Source organism: Bacillus rossius, chromosome 2 (assembly GCF_032445375.1).
Source record: "Bacillus rossius redtenbacheri isolate Brsri chromosome 2, Brsri_v3, whole genome shotgun sequence".
NCBI lineage: Eukaryota > Metazoa > Arthropoda > Insecta > Phasmatodea > Bacillidae > Bacillus > Bacillus rossius.
This window is the reverse complement of record NC_086331.1, coordinates 79,615,114-79,632,006: the sequence shown is the minus strand read 5'-3', so window position 1 is coordinate 79,632,006 and position 16,893 is coordinate 79,615,114. Positions and strand designations below refer to the sequence as shown.

At 41.2% G+C, this 16,893-nt stretch overlaps 1 protein-coding gene across 7 annotated transcripts in view; it reads left to right on the top strand.

The window, feature by feature from the left end:
* Nucleotides 1-13,370: 13,370 nt before the first annotated feature.
* LOC134529396 (membrane-associated guanylate kinase, WW and PDZ domain-containing protein 1) overlaps nucleotides 13,371-16,893 on the top strand; it is a 356,729-nt gene continuing 353,206 nt past the window's right edge. For 3 of the 7 annotated variants that reach the window (XM_063363424.1, XM_063363423.1, XM_063363422.1), the window contains exon 1: nucleotides 13,372-13,849. In XM_063363424.1, coding sequence (XP_063219494.1) covers nucleotides 13,492-13,849 — 358 coding nt within the window. In that variant the 5' untranslated portion in view covers nucleotides 13,372-13,491. Of the gene's footprint in view, nucleotides 13,850-16,893 lie in introns of all 7 variants that reach the window. The other 4 variants (XM_063363421.1, XM_063363420.1, XM_063363428.1 and 1 more) reach the window with 3 other exon arrangements.

Below are 16,893 nucleotides of genomic sequence, written 5' to 3'. Positions count from 1 at the left end.
CCACTCCCCCGCAGCCCGCGCGCGACGGCTCGCGGGCGAGCGGGGGAGAGCAGTAGTCGAACTCAGGACTCGAGCAGCGGCGGACGTGCGCTCCGCTCCGCGCTGATCGCGAGACGGGTGTCGAGCTCACGGTCCGGCAACTCAGCCGTAGGACGAGCATCTTTCGCAGCAGCCGTGCTGCCTACGTCGTGCCGCCCACGCGAGTGGGTGCCTGAGTTGCGAGTACGTAAGTTACGTCACGAGCCGGTCATTACGGGACGCGTAAGCTTCGTTACGCGTCGCAGAACTTTCGCCGACGTTACGAGTCAGTACGTAGGGACCGTGCACGCGTCACGTGCCATTACAACACAGTTGACTATCAGGAACTTTGTTACGTAGATAAAAGCCAGTACGCGTCGGGACGAGTGGGCCGTACGAGACGGTCACCGGGAGTCCGGGTCATCGTGGGAGAGACGCGCAACCCGCGACGGATCCGCCAGGCCGCGGCAAGCTCTCTGAACGCAATAAAAGAGCTCGTGAACCGATTAACAGCGAGTGGTCCTTTCGATCTACCTGTCACACTACCTCACCATCCCTCCAGGTCCCGCATTTCCAGGTCCCGGCCACGTCGGCCTGGACCCACACCTCTCCGACGAGAGCAGTACGGGCATAACGGACATTTCTAGCAAGCAGGGAAATAGGGACCAGAAGCCGAGGGACGTCAGTATATAAACTTAAATGTTCCTGCTTAAGAATATGTGTAAATAAGTGAATTTTAAAATTGCAAAACGAAGGTTATTATTACCTATAAAATGCGTGTTTTCGTGGAAGTTGTACTTATCTGTGAATTTTTATTCGTATTACAGTTAGAGGTGGGTTGTTACAGCAATTTTCGGTATCTGTTCCAACCTGATACTGATACAGCATTGTACCATGTTACAAGTCTCTGATACTTCTGTATCAGACGGTCCCAGGAGGCAACAAAGCTCCGCGTACGCAGACCGTGCGACCGGAAGGAGAATCTGATACATTATTTATCACGCCTGGTAATTCTCTACCTCTGATACTCTCATGCCCGCCTGATACAACCAGTATCAATCAGTTCAACATTCACTGCAGTTCGTCCTGGCCGTGTATCACCACCATGTTGTGGGCTGTCATGCTTTGTGGTTAGTATATTTATAGTGAAATAAGGAATTGATAAGTGCACGAAAAAGACTTCATTTGTGTGGAATTTTTTCACGGAAAATAATGAGTTTGCTAATTGTAATTTGTGTGAACAAAAACTGAGTTATAAATCATGGACTAATCTGAAGAAACATTTGAAAAAACATTGATATAGTATGCTCACTAATGTACCTATCTGTTTTTTTATTTTTTATTTTTGATAAAATTGTGAATTTTTAATGTATAAAAACACTAGTTACTAATTGTTTTCGAAAAAAGAAAGTCCATATGTTGATTACATCTGTTATTAGTGTCAACTGAGAATTTATTTGCATTTTCATAGCTGTTAGGTGCACAAATATAAATATTATATCTTGTATTAATGTACTTTTTAATATTAAAATTTCATTAGTTTTATTATTGAACGAGACGGTGCACGCACTGCGCACTGAGCGTACTTTGAAGTAGGACAATAAACAAAACGACTTGTAACCAGGGCGGCCACTCTGATATTCATGAAAAACCTAGATAACCTACAAAAAAACCCAGACACATGGGTAAAAAACCCAGATGCGTCTAAAATGCTATCGTTGAAAATGTTTGCGTACTAATTCAAAAATATAAACATAACTGGTTTTAATATAAAACAATTAATTACCTTACAAGACTGAAAACGGTTAAATACAACAAATACAAGAAAATTACACTGCAGCAAAATGGCTGTATAAGTAATTCTTGGACCAGCACATATCATAAAAAAACCTACAAATATATACATGACAAAACAAACACCATCACTGCATTCTTTAAACCGGTAATTGTTTTTAATAAACTGCATCATGTACGTTACTCTTTATTCAGAGTCTGATTCTACAAGATTGGTTTGAAGGTTAATTGTTGCATTGGTTTTGTGTTCTGCAAGCCTCTTTGAAGAATGTGTCTAATTTAATATTCGACTTAGCTTCTTGAAAACTAGTTTTGTGTTTATATGTATTTTTGTGTGTGAAACACATAGACTTGTTTGCATTTATCAAACAGATATTGCAACAGATACAGTAGCTACTACCTTTATTATTGTTTTAGGTATAAAAATAATTAAAATTATAAAAAACCTAGAATTGTTGGAATTCATTATTTAAAAACCCAGAAACACAAACACCATTGTAAAAACCCAGATCTGGGTGGAAAAACCCATGAGTGGCAGCCCTGCTTGTAACAATATCGCTTTGCGCCTCTCCTTCAAGGCTTCAACGCCTTCCCCTGCGCTTCCTCCCCTACATTCTTTCCCTTCTTTATCCCTTATTCGTCGTTCCTGCTCCCTCCCCTTTCACAAGCTCCGCCCAAGTGACCGTCATCTGCGATCGGGTACTGCGCTCATTGGCCGTGGTGTTGTTCCAGGTGAATTCTGAACTGATACTAAAGTCTCTGATACTTTTCAAGTGTACTCGTTTGCCGTTCCTGATACAGGCGCGTATCAGTGACAAAGTATCTGGTTGATACTTTTCGACCCACCTCTAATTACAGTGGACATATGCCGGTAATGAAATGCACTTCATACGACTTCAGACGTGGTTATAATTCAATGAATACAATTGAATGTGAAAATAAATGTTACCCAATTATCTCTTCCCTATCTTACAAACCTTTAGGTACTTATTATCTACCTGCCACACAAGTGCAAAACGAAATCAGCACTGGAATTATTCTGTTTCCCGTATCCAAGTTTATCCCTTGATCCTATCGGCATGACCCTTTATATGTTGGTCTTGTTTTACATTATACTTGCTGTTTTAATTTAGAATGTAGAAAAATCCTGTACATAACACAAAATACCTAAGATATCACAATGCAAAAAAATTATGTCAGGTCTTGTAAAAATGTATTTCTTTTGTATACCTACATTTTACAATTGCCGTCGTCCGGGGTCTCGGGTTCGAGTCCCGGTGCGGTTCCTAGCGGGAGTGAATCCGAGTGGGCGCCAGACTAGCTCTGGTGCTAGTCGGTAGTTGGGTCGTGGGGTCGATTGCCCTGCGTGGCCCACTAGGACCGTCGGCGGTGTTGCGTGGGTTTGAGGAATTCCCTACTCGGCGGTGGTTGGGAATAGCAGGTTTAAAGAAGTGTACGCTGAAGTGAGGTAATAAATGACGTGCGTCATTTATTCAGTCGACAGTGGCTCTGGTGTAACGTTGTTGGTTACACGCCACGTCGTACAACAGGTGACGTCACAAGATACAAATTACACAATTACACGCAACTGAGTTTGAGAGTTACTGGGTTACCGTAGCACAAGTTTACAAAAGGAATGTTACACGAGGTTGCGTTATACAAGTTTACGAATGTTACGTGGAGAGGTGCATCGCACAAGTTTACAAAAGAATGTTACACGAGGTTGCGTTGCACAAGTTTACAAAGGAAAATGTTACACGAGGGTGCGTTGCACAAGGTTACAAAGAAATGTTACAAAGTCACTAATTATTCCGTATTATTGTGTCCCTAGGCGTTTCTGAGCCTAGCTGCTCAACGAGGGGTGAGGGTGATTGGAGGCGGCCAATCCCGTAAATCTGCGTATCGAGGCGGTGCTCGCGTCCACGGCAGTGGAGCGCGGACCGCAGCTAAATTCGCTCAAAAGTTCCCTTACGGGGAGTGTCAGTGCCGGAGCGACTGAGTTTAACAAAAGTTCTGTCCTCGGGAGACGGCCCGTACCGGATAATGAACCTACCCCGCGGACCAAGTGTGGTGCAGGGGGGGGGGGTTTGATATTTATGCGGCCGGATTAGGTCCTGGACCGAAAAACTGGACCGGGTACACACGGAGAGATTATTAAAAAGGGGTTTGAAGAATGACTATATTTACCAGAAGTGAACTCGGTGTGGACAAAGGATGATGTCTCTCCGTGGGACGTGCGTCCGCCCCGGTCCACGAGTCGCGTTGTACTGGCGTCATGTCATGGCGTCCGGCCGAGGCTCGGTGGTCCTCGCGCCTGGGTTGACCTCATTATGTTAGTTTCTGATCTGATAAGTTAATAAGAGAATTTAATGATGTTAAATTCTTATATTAATTATAAAGGCTGAATCAAGGTCATTCGTCCCTTCTACGAATTGAAAGTTATTATATTTAACAATTATTATGTTTGAATTTTTACGTCACACCAGCGACTGTTCGTCTCTTGTCGGATTGCTCTGGTGGGGTTAATGACGCAACACAAGGTTTGAATAATTATGTCATAAGGTCTGATTGATTGATTCAGGCAGAAGGCCGCCAGGGGAACACTCACACACGTATTGCTGTAGTTACACATGTGAGTGCCCAGGCACTCCTACGTCGCACTTTCGTTGACCAACTTCAAATAAATACGTAACACTGTTTAATAATCTATGTTTGTTTTTTAACGTGGTTGGTTTTAATGACGGTCTGTTTATTTTGGGGGGGCCGGGTTCTACCTTGGTTGCTGGTGGCTCGCCTGACTCGGGTGGGCCATGGCTAGGGGCGCGTTCCGTTAGCGGGGGTGAATACTGGCGGTTGCAGGTCGGGCTTTAGGGTGGCCTTCGGTCGGACGACATCACAATCATAATTATTTCACCAGCGAATATGTCTAGGATCTCTCGACCTATAAAAATTAAAACAGCAAGCATCCTATACCACAAACTAATTCCATAAGGATCGGATTAATTTGGATACGTGATACGAAACTATTAGTACAAAAAAGAAACCTACACCAGTGAAATGAAAATCGACAAGAATTTTCCCGAAATAGGGTCTATATTATTTGATTATGAAAAAAATTTATGAAAGAAATAAGTGTTTTCTAGCAAAAATGTCATCCCTATTTATTTGTTTGTATAGAATTACTTCATTAGTTTTGGCTTAATATATAACCTAACAAAATCATGAGTTTCAATACAGGAGTAAAGTTGAAAACACATGGTTTTGAATCGTAAATTGTAATTTTATGATCTAATACAAAGCAGGTTTGACGTCGAAGTAGTTTTTGGTTAATTTAATTATATCTGTTGCAAGATAAAGTTGGCGGCATATTTCAAAACTACAGCTGTAAACATTCCGAATCACAATACGAACAAACAGCTGACTAACATTCTACCAGGAAAAAAACTGTCTCGCAACAAAAGTGACAAAATTCTGGTTTATTTCATTACCAACACACCCATTATTACACCACACGCTTCGTCAGGTTCCGGTTAGCCAACCGCAGGCTAAGTTTGGGTCATAATGCACATCTCGTTCGTTAACCGGAGGCTAGCCTAACCGGAAGGCTAGCTAACCTGAAGATTTAGCCGGAGGTCATAATACCGGCCCTCATAGGAAAGGTCTTTGGAGAGCTAAAATCAATATTTGAAAGCAATATGGCCGCCAGAAACAAGAAAAATGCACAGGAGGTGCAGCAAATTTTACCAAGTTCCAATCCACATTATGAGCACCTAACCAACACTTTAAGTTTAAATAGGTGCATCATATTCAAACAAAACACAAGTCCAACAGTTACTGCACACAAATCTTAAAGTTATTTTCATCATTATCAACATTTAAACTCTACCGGCCATTTCATAACAAATAATTACAACACTCATACTTAGCTCTCCAAAACACCTTGCCTTCTGTCAATCTCTCTATCTAATGCCTCATGATGATGTTGGTGATGGTCCTGCTGCTTCATCCCTAACTGGTCAAACCCCAGGCTTATATACCCATTTCTCAACCCCCCCCCCCCCCCACCCAAACTAATGACCCAACAATCTCGGGATTAATAGAGATGATTTTCGAATGTTCTAGAAGGATCTTCATACCAGTTCACATAATCGATAAACAACCAATTTCCGGGACTTATTCTTCTTCTTGCTAAATCCGGAGTTGGTAACACTGAATTCGATGTTGTGTAGGAATGAAGTCTCCACTTTGTCTATGGTATTTTGTTTGAAAGTGCACTGTCTTTTGCCGCACACAGCCGTAGCCTATCTATGAGTCGTGACGTCACAAGATGTCAGTTTATTCCTACACATCAACATGAAAGGTAAGCTTCTTCATGTCCTTAAATGTTTTGTGGTGGATCGTAAATTAACGTCTCGTGACCATACACGGTCACAAATTTTATTCATAAAATGCCTCTAGAGCGAAAATGGAAAATGACATTAATAATTACAGGTTAGCAGTTTATAATTATAATTGGGGCAACTACTCATGCGCTCACGCGGGACGCAAATAAATACAATAAATCATACAATTAAAACAACGCAAGAGTAAAGCGGACATGGTGGCGAAGCGTTGGATGTAGCAAACAAGTAATATGGGCCGCTAGGCTGAGAGCAAAATCGAGAATGAAATTATAATGTGGCTTGACAAGAAGTGTCCAATGCCATCATGGCATCCCATATACAACCGCAGAAATATTACACAAACCTACGGGCAGTACTCGGCGTGAGCAAAAGAAACTCAAATCAAACATTGCATGGCAGAAATACAAAAATTAAGGCACGGCCACAACGTGCAGGCAAGAATAATACTTCATACTTAAATACAGACGCTAAGTTTCACAGCCCAGTACATACCAGAATGCAGCGCCACCGCCGCAGTGACAGCCTTCGAGTCCAGAGACCGAGCGACTACGATGGATACGCTAGAAGCCGGAGAATATATAGGCCCGGTAAAACACTCGACAGAGAGCGCTGGTGAGGTGGCGGGGAAGATGTGAAGAGGGGGGGTAGGAAGGGGTATTTGGAGAGGGAGGGGAAAGGTGGAGAGGGGAGGGGAAGGAATGCTGTACAGTGCCGGAAAACGGAGCAACTGCTTCAACCCCCCCTTATACAGTCCCCGCCCTGAGAGCCAGAAGAACCACACAATAAAGAAATTTCATAACATTGAAATCGGAGATTGGTGACAGCATCGAACAGCAAGCTTCAGGATCGCTGCAGCGATCAACAAGAGGGCTTCGAATGTAGTCAGATGCTACGCATGTCGAAGGACGCTGAAGAACAAGTCTTCAGAACAGCGGTAGATGACAGCCAGCGGCTGATACAGAGTAAGAGGTCCAGAGATGAAGTCGGTGATCAGCCCAGAACAAGGGTTCTGAGCAGGGCGGCCCCACGAGTCGCAACCACCCAGACATGGGAGGGGACTCCAGCAGGGAGCACCAAGTCACAGTGCCTTAGCAGGCGGACGAAGGGGTCAGCTACAATGTCCAAGACCCGCCAAGCAAGGGCTAGGGGCAGCCATGGACTCACGACGGTGCGAGAGGCACTCAGCTGGTGTCAACACGGTCGCTCTCCAAGACCCAGAAGCGGCGACACAGCAACGAGCCTCAACGCAAGCAGAAAGCCGCCAGGCAAGCTCATGGTAGTACGATGTGCTGTCATAGGCAGGTACCACCAGTAGGGAGGAGGCGACGAACGGAAGGCCCCACGGAGACGTCTCTCGGTGAGGTGAAGCTGAAGTTCGCTGACGGAAGTCGGGCACAGCCAGCAAGGGTAACAGGGAAAAAAAGTGGCGTGCCAAACTAAAAAAAAAAAAGAAAAGGAGCCACAACACCGCGCACAAATCCAACAAAACACAAGCTGCAAACACAAGTTTCAAACACACGTTCCTAGGAACACAAACACTTAACAACAGGCCAATAGGCTAATCTCATATGAAAGGTACAATATTGCAAAAAAGCTTTCAACAAACCCATAAAAATCTATTTAACGAAAGGTTTCACCTGGGTTACGTGAGCATTTCGGAATTTAAACTTGCGCTTACAGCACCTTAACAAAAGGGTGTTGACACCCAATAACTAGAGGCACTGAAAAATCGTAAAAACGATATAGGCGCCAATAAAAGCGACAAAATAGTTTACCGACGAATAAATGCTACAATCCCGTTTTTAGAAGTAATTATTAAAATTTCAAGTAATATTAAAATTTCCAGTAAACCTTAGATTTACCTAATATTTTTAAATAAAACATCTCTTATTATTAATGGCCTAACCTCACACAATTAAGAACATTCTTTATTTTATGCATCTTCTTACCGTGTTTGAAGATTACTTAATAAATGGTGACAATGGCGAGCCATGTAAACAATCAACACGATCTATGAATCTTGTAAATAACACGAAACACAATTTAAATACGCATAGGCTCGCGCGGAAACTTGGTGAACGGCAAACGTAACTTACGACCCAAACAAATGTAAACGATTAAAGTGAGATGTTTATTTACGTGCATGAATATTTTCATGGGAAAGAAAGTGAAAACATTGAAGCGGCCATGTTTGCCAACGTGTGCGTGCGTGATATTATTACAAGCAATCAAACTATTTACTGTTAAATGACAACTAAAATACAAAAATGCATTAACTTAAGTTTACAACACACGCAGCTTATATTTGACAACCACAAAAAAATTAAAAAAAATCTACTTCAATCAAATTCGTTAGCACTTTAACGGGAAAAAAATATAGCAGCAATGTAGCTCTCTGCTTTTGTCGCTCATTTGTTGAACGTACCTAAAGTTTACCTAATTTCCTAACCCGAAAAACAAACGGTAATCTGTGAAACTAAAATATTGCGCTGCAATTCACAATAAAATTAAGGTTATTAAAGTCGGTTTTCTGTATCGTGTTCACATACAATGCAGTTAGAACTATAAAATATTTTTTTTACCATTATAGGACGGACAAAATCTGTTACCGTGCATTCACGTGCAGTGTGCAGAGCAATAAAAATCGCACCATTTCTATGTTAGTGACACTAACATACTTATGTGCAAAGCTTGCAACATCCGCATAAACTGGAAGAAGAATTAAAATTAAAGCTATATAAATGCTATATGGCAAAATATAAATGCTACGAACAGCCATAATAAATGCTATTTTCCAGTGCCTCTACCAATAACGTATCGACACAATAAGGTCCCTTATAAGGAGGAAGTAACTTCACATTTAACCGATCAGCCAACTTAGGTAATTTAAATCCCCTGCATAGGACTAAATCCCCAATCTTAAAACCATGATGAGCTCTAGCCTTATTATAATTGTCAGAAACAGCCTTACGGGCCTTATGAATATTACAGGAAACCGTGTCGAGTACACGTTACAATGCCTGGGCGTCCAGGATGGTGTCGAGGGACGGCAAGCCCCACTGGTTCAGTAAAGGAACAGTAAGCTCACGGCCTAGGATAGGGATCGAGGGTGGAAAACCAGTAGCTGAATGAAGAGCAGAATTAAGTCCAACATTGATATACTCAATGTATGAATCCCAAAGAGTCTGATCAGACCGGTAGAAAGAAATCAGGATGTTTTTGAGAACTTTATTTTGCCGCTCTACCATGTTGCCCTGCGGAAAATAAGCTGAACTATAAATAGGCTTAACGGCCCACTCAAAAAGAAAATTCTTATAGATAGTAGATTGAAAATACAGGGAATTTTCAGAAACAATCATACATGGAGGACCAAACAACTTGAAAACCTTTTCCTTAAGTGCCTTAACGATAGTAGCAGCCTTCACGTTTCTAAGAGGTAATAAAATGACAAATTTTGTAAAAATATCCAAAACAACAAGCAAACATACATTACCCTTCTTAGAACGTGTAAGAGGACCAAAAATATCAATGTGCAAGACATGCCAGAGGGCTACAGGAGGATCAGCAGCATACAGACCCACCATAGAATTATGAGGCGGCTTAGAAATCTGGAAATCGAGACAAGATCGAACAAACCTCCGAACATCAGCATGAACCTCAGGCCAAAACAGGTGCGCTGAAATTCTGCGAAATGTTTTATCTGTTCCTAGATGACCACCTAAGAGATATGCATGAAAATAGGTTAACACCATAGGCCTCAAGACAGCTGGAACAACAGCCGAAACCATGTAAAGAAGATGATACTTCTCTTCCTTTAGAGTTGACAAATGCTGCAGGTAGTTCATGTTTATTTTTTAATGGTCCCTATGTATGTAAGGTTCATTTTGTTTAGCTCATTGACAAGTTCTATTAATGTGAACCAATTATCACCCGTAATATTTCTATTGCTTCCTTGAATAGGTTTTGCTAATCTCAATACCACCATTGATGGAACTAACAAACTAGATTTTGATGTAGATTGCTGCCCTACAGTTCGGCCGCAGTACACTTCAGCATTCAAACAATAGTGCAATTTGGCATCTGTCAGGATAAATATTTTTATCCAATACTTTCTGGGTTTCGAGGGTATGTACATGCGAAACGAACATCTTCCTCGAAAACCAACAAGCATCTCATCAATAGTTACGTACTGACCTATTGAATAATTGCGCTGACACTGCTCTATGAATTTCGCAAATAACCATGAGATATGAGCAAGCTTATCTGACTGCTGTCTTTCAACCCGTGTTTTTGAATCATCAAAATGCAAGCAGCGTAGTAGAATAAATACTCTGTTGTATGGCATTACTGCACAAAAAATTGGCCTTCCAGTCCCATCTTTAGTATATACAACCAACAGATCTTCATCATTCGATTTGAAAGCACCCCACAGATAACACAAACCTAATAGGGCCTTTATTTCAGTCACATCCGTTTCATGGTGATACGACAGTATGTTGATACCTTCAGTTACAGAAATTATTCTTTCGTTAGTCCGAAGAACAATTTCTTGTAGCATTTCAGCTGTAAACAAAAGCTCCCAATATGATATTGGGCTTGGTGTTCCTATCTGGCTAGCATCTCCTTTTATACCTGGTAAATGACATCTTGGTATGATGTTGTGCTGTGGTGTTCTACCTCGTATAACTGAATGTTTTTACCATTTCATTCTGTTTATCCCATAAAAATAATTTGAGCCTTCAGACTCACCATTAGTGTCCTCTTCATCTCCACTTTCATCCGTTCCAGATTCATGTTCACTTACTTCATAGTCACTATCTGAACCACTAATGTAATCAGTATCACTTAATGTTAGGTCTGCAGCTGCCAAAACTTGATCTTCATCCGAACCTCCATCCATATTGCAAAACTTACTACAGAACACGTAGTTGTAAAAGTTACCTAACTGACACACATGGGTCCTGAGGACCCAAACATACCTCTATAGCATCAACAAGCACCTGCAAAGGTGACGTCGTCCGGCCGACGACCACCCCAGAGCCCGACCTGCACCCGCCAGTATACGCTCCCGCTAACGGAACACACCCCTGGCCATGGCCCACCCGAGTCAGGCGAGCCGAACAGCGATTAAAGGCAAACCCGCGAAAACCTGAGTAGACAAGAGAAGAACCGTACCCATTCCTCCTGGAACATTAAATTAGGATTTTAGCGACAATAAAGTCTCTTCCAGACACACCCATTTAGAGTCTAGCGTAATGAGGTCAAACCTGGCGCAAGAGAGGCCGAGCCTCCCTCGGACGCCATGCCAGTTCGGCAGTTGAGCACAGCTCACGGACCGGGGCGGACCTACGTCCCACGGAGGGGCAACAACCTTTGTCTTCATCGAAAGTAATGTCCGGTAAATATAGTCACTAATTAACAGAACCCCTTTTTTTACTTAACCTCTCCGTGAGTACCCGGTCCCCCTTTTCGGTCCAGGACCTAATCCGACCGCATCAGTTTAAAGACACCCCGCACCACACTTGGCCAGCGGGGTTGATCTTCAGTATACGGCACGGGCCGCCTCCCGCAACTCACAGAACTTTACTTAAGGTCACGCGCACGGCGCTGACCACAAACCCGCAAGGGAGCTTGGACAAACTTAATTGCGGTGCGTGTTTCACCACAGTGGGCACAACACCCGCGCAGAGACATTCGTATACGGGATTGGCCGTATCCAACCGCCCACCCCTTAACTCAGTGTATTTTTGTGTCCCGTATTTTGTATTACTAACTTACGTTACCCGAGTAACGAGTGCCACGTAACTTGTGCGCGCCCCCTTGATTCAGTGTATTTTTGTGTCCCGTATTTTGTATTACTAACTTACGTTACCCAAGTAACGAGTGCCACGTAACTTGTGCGCGCCCTCTTAATTCAGTGTATTTTGTGTCCCGTATTTTGTATTACTAACTTACGTTACCCGAGTAACGAGTGCCACGTAACTTGTGCGCGCCCCCTTAATTCAGTGTATTTTTGTGTCCCGTATTTTGTATTACTAACTTACGTTACCCAAGTAATGAGTGCCACGTAACTTGTGCGCGCCCCCTTAATTCAGTGTATTTTGTGTCCTGTATTTTGTATTACTAACTTACGTTACCCGAGTAACAAGTGCCACGTAACTTGTGCGTACCCCCTTAATTCAGTGTACTTTTGTGTCCCGCCTTTGTGTTACGAAATTACGTTACCCGCGTAACCAGTGAGACGTATGAGACGTAACAGCGTCCGAGGCCCACGTAACGCGGAACACAAACAATACGGCGCCACGGAATAACGAGTAAACCCCCCCGGGGACCTCTGTAGAGTGTTGTATTGTGTACGACTCGCTCCTATGAATAAAAGGTACGACACCACCACCTCAACTCCACGTCTCTTATTTAAACATCATCTCACGCAACACCGCCCCCGGCCCTAGTGGGCCACGCAGGGGCACATACATCCACGACCCCAAACTCACGACTAGAGCCGAGCTAGTCTGGCGCCCATCCGGACAATACGTATCAAGAACCGCCTTTTCCCACTAGAAGCCACACCGGGACTCGAGCCCGAGACCCCGGACGACGGCAAAGGTATAAACACCACACCAGTCCAAGGCCGACTGAGGGTTAGGAAACTACCTGGATCTGGATGGCTGGGCCAGTGCTACAAAACCTCACTGACGTAGAGCGAAATTAAAATTTTCACGGGTCCCCAGGACTCATGTGTGTCGATTACGGGTTAAGGATCACCATTTTCTTGCGAATATAGCCTGTACACCACAATAAGCTCAAACCCCGTTGTGGTACCCTCTGCCTAAAGACTCCTTTATTAGTGCTAGAAAGTCAGGTGGCATCAGGCGAAAGCAGGTTCCTACTGCTGTGACCCGCCTATTTCTGCGACATGACAGGGTTAAACCTGAGTCACACGCCACCAAATCGAGCCCGAAACGGAACGAGTTCTTTGCACCGTCCGGAACCTTTTAGCTTCAGAAATTGTTTTACAACAATGTTTCACGAAAACCATTGCGCCCAAAAATGTTTCATTTAAAAGAAAACGCGGCCAAATTAGCACTACAGTCGATTTATTGGTTGCATGTATCATGGAGTTGACACTCTACAACTGTCGCTGTTCTATATGTTTTGTTATGTTTATATTTCTGAGAGGGAGTAATGACGTGTGGTTGTTTTAGTTACGAGAAGTAATGTGCCGAGAAATGTTTAGTTAGTGGAAGTGGATATTTTATTTTAAAAAAATGTCATAATGCTGAAACCTGGCCAGAAAAGGCCCATTACACCAGTCAAGACAGATTTAGGAAATCATAGTACGGACGCCTGGGATTCTTGGAGACAACGTGTTCATGTAAGCGTTGTCACTCCATGTGCTGACGGAAGTTTAAACTTTACAATAAAAGGTGGTTCAGACTACGGAGAATTTGCATATGTGAGTGATGTCGTACAGTCGAAAGTTAGTTACGTAAGTGGGAAACTGAATGGTGGTGATGTTATTCTTGAAATCCAGGGCCAGAAAGTTGCAGGATACACTCGAAGGGATGTGGTTGCTTGGTTAAATCACTGTTGTAGGAATGGCAATCCAGTTGTTATAAAATCTGTAGAATCAGGTAAGATTTGTCAAAGTTATTTTCTAGTTATTAATATTATTTTAGAAATGCTTTGTTTATGCCAGTACCATAATGCTGTGGAACATTGGTACGGAGTAAATTTCTAAATTGGCGGCTTTACTGTACAAAGAAATTTACGAAAAATATGTTTTTGAGTGGTAATTGTTCAGTATCACACATCCAAGTTCGTCGCTTTATTTTGATGGAATAATCGTGTGCATATTGATTTTTTAGTACTTGATGCGTGCTTTTTTTTATTTAGTAGGCTATGTCAAAAGTACCTGGCCAAACAAAATTTCAAAATTCACAATTCAAACATGTCAGGTCTTGTGGAAATTTAATAATTTTCACTTACTGCCTTTCTGTAAATTAATAATAAATTCCAGAAAATCCTTTTTCTAAAACTAAAAATGTTTCGGTTGTTATGTTGAAAACACCGTCTTTATATCCCAACTGGTTTCTGAGAAATCACAGTGCATAGCTTACTTTATAATACCAATGCATTGATGCAGCTAAGGCCATTTTTTTCTTATAAATGGAAAATCACAATCTGCTTACCTAATATTCACAAGAGTTCATACTGAGGCCACGTTTGTGCATATTAGGTATAAATATTACGAATTTTGTTACATAGTGAGAATGGTAATTTTGATTAGGTTAGCTCCATTAAAAATACTTTAATATATTGTGAACAGTAGTTAGGTTAGTATAGCTACATTAAAAATACTGTAATATGGGTTAGGTCAGGATAGCTACATCGTAAATTGGTAATTCCTAAGCAGCCATTAAAAATATTTGAAAGTTTCTTTTAATGTAGCTTTACTAACGTAACCTTACTAACCATCCATAATGTTTTAAAGTATATTTAATGTAGCTAAATTAACTGACCATTCTCGATATATTACTTAAATTCTCCAAAACACAAACACACGTACCCACACAGGAAATCAAAAAATGGTGGCGGCTGCATTAATGCCCAGGTATTGTAACCTATAAACTGTGATTTCTCAGAAACCAGTAGGATTTAGAAACGCTGTTTTCAAAGTGTTTGAAAAAAATATTTTCAGAATTTTATTATTTTATTCACGGAAAAGCAGCAATGCAATTGTAAACAAATGCAAAAAATAAAATAAAGTTATTTCCAATCAATTATCACACAACATTACAATAACATTTTTTAATCTCGTGTATAGCAAATCTCACAACATTGTTTACACTAATTTTAACTCGGTCTCTATGTTGCCCTGAGTAAACAATAGCTGTTCCTTTATTACTGACACAATTAAATAGCATTTTGAAATTCTCTTGTGGATTTTGAGAAACTTGGTAGTGGGCAGGGTATGTATGAGTTTGAGGGAAATGTCAGTTAAAAGTCATTAAAAATCAGAGAAATATTGGTTGGAAAATTTTTAAATTCGCTGTAACAATAATATTACAGCAATTGTTATAATCCTGCATCAATATTTACTTGTTTTTAAATGTCTGAAACACAATTTTTGCAGACTTAGGGGCAGTTTCCCATTACCAAGTTTCCTACAGTACATGCAACCAGGACCAAGAGCATAGGATCTTTAACAACACTAATTAAAATAGCAATACTGTATGTGTCCTGAATAATAGGATTAAAGTATACAGGAGCTTCAACTTAATTAAAATAGCAAAGGGAATGTACAACAGGATCATGCCATCAGGATCAAATGCATAGGATCTGGGTGTTACATAGGTATAACAAAAAAATGAAATCTCTGAACATTCACCTGTGTTAAATACATGTACATGTTTTTTGCTGTGAACAGAAAATGGAGACTTTTGTAAACATCTTGAACTTAGGACAAAATATGAAATCTGCCAGTTAATCTACTTAATTAGAATTCACTGACCCTACCTACATGTGTTCTGTATCACACAACACTCACTGAAACACCAACCATTCTTATATTGGAAAATACAAGGATACAAAATGAATTCACTATGAACAATGCTTTCACTTGACACACAACATGCCAAATGATACACAAACAAATAATTCATTTTGACGATTTTTGCCTACATCTCTTTTGGTGGGTTAAAATACTTTGAAATATTCAAATGCACATCTGCAACAATCCATACTAATAATAAAACTGTTAGTGGCAAAAAGTCTGTACATTAAATGGAACGATGAAAAAACCTATTGGAAATGACTATTTACTAGGGTCATATAATAAGTACAGAGACAAATCAGTGTAGCTTATAAATGGTTTATTTAATCAAAATAAAATGTTACATATTTTTCAACAAAATCCCCTCCAACACTTATATACTTGTCTCTTCGTTCCCTTAAGTTGCATTTGCCCCTGGACTAAAATTCTTTTGGCTGCTTTCGGATCCACATTTGCACCTAAATCTCAACTTTTTCTTTGAAACTAAATTTTTTGCCACGTAGAATTTCCTTAAGGGGACCAAACATGTGAAAGTCTGAGGGGGTGAGATCTGGACTGTAAGGGGGCTGTGGAAGAATCTTCCAGCCCAGTTTTTGAATGCATTGTTGCATTATATGTGCTGTATGTGGTAGTGCATTGTCGTGATGCAAAATCACACCTTTTTCAAAAGTCCACGATGTTTAGTGTGAATTGCAGGCTTTAATTTGTTTTTCAGCATATCAGTGTAATATCGACTGTGATTTGTTTGTTGGTCTTCAAGAAAATTGCATAAAATAGGACCTTGTGAGTCCCAGAAAAGTTTAAGTATCACTTTACCAGTCGATGGCTGGGTCTTGATATTTTCTGCGTTGGAAAACTTGTGTGTTTCCACTCAAGGCTTTGTCTCTTAGACTCCGGCTCATAATAGTGAATCCATGTCTCATCGCCAATTACAATTCTTTCTAAAAAATCTTCTTTCTAAGTGGAACATTGATGTTTCAACTGTTTACTGATTTGAAGCGTTATTTCTTTGTGGGTGTCCGTAAGTTGTCTCGGCACCCATCTTGTGTAGGTTTTTTGTATTGTAGTTTATTTTGAATGACGTTATGAACAGTTTCAATACTTGCAAACACTTTTGCAGCT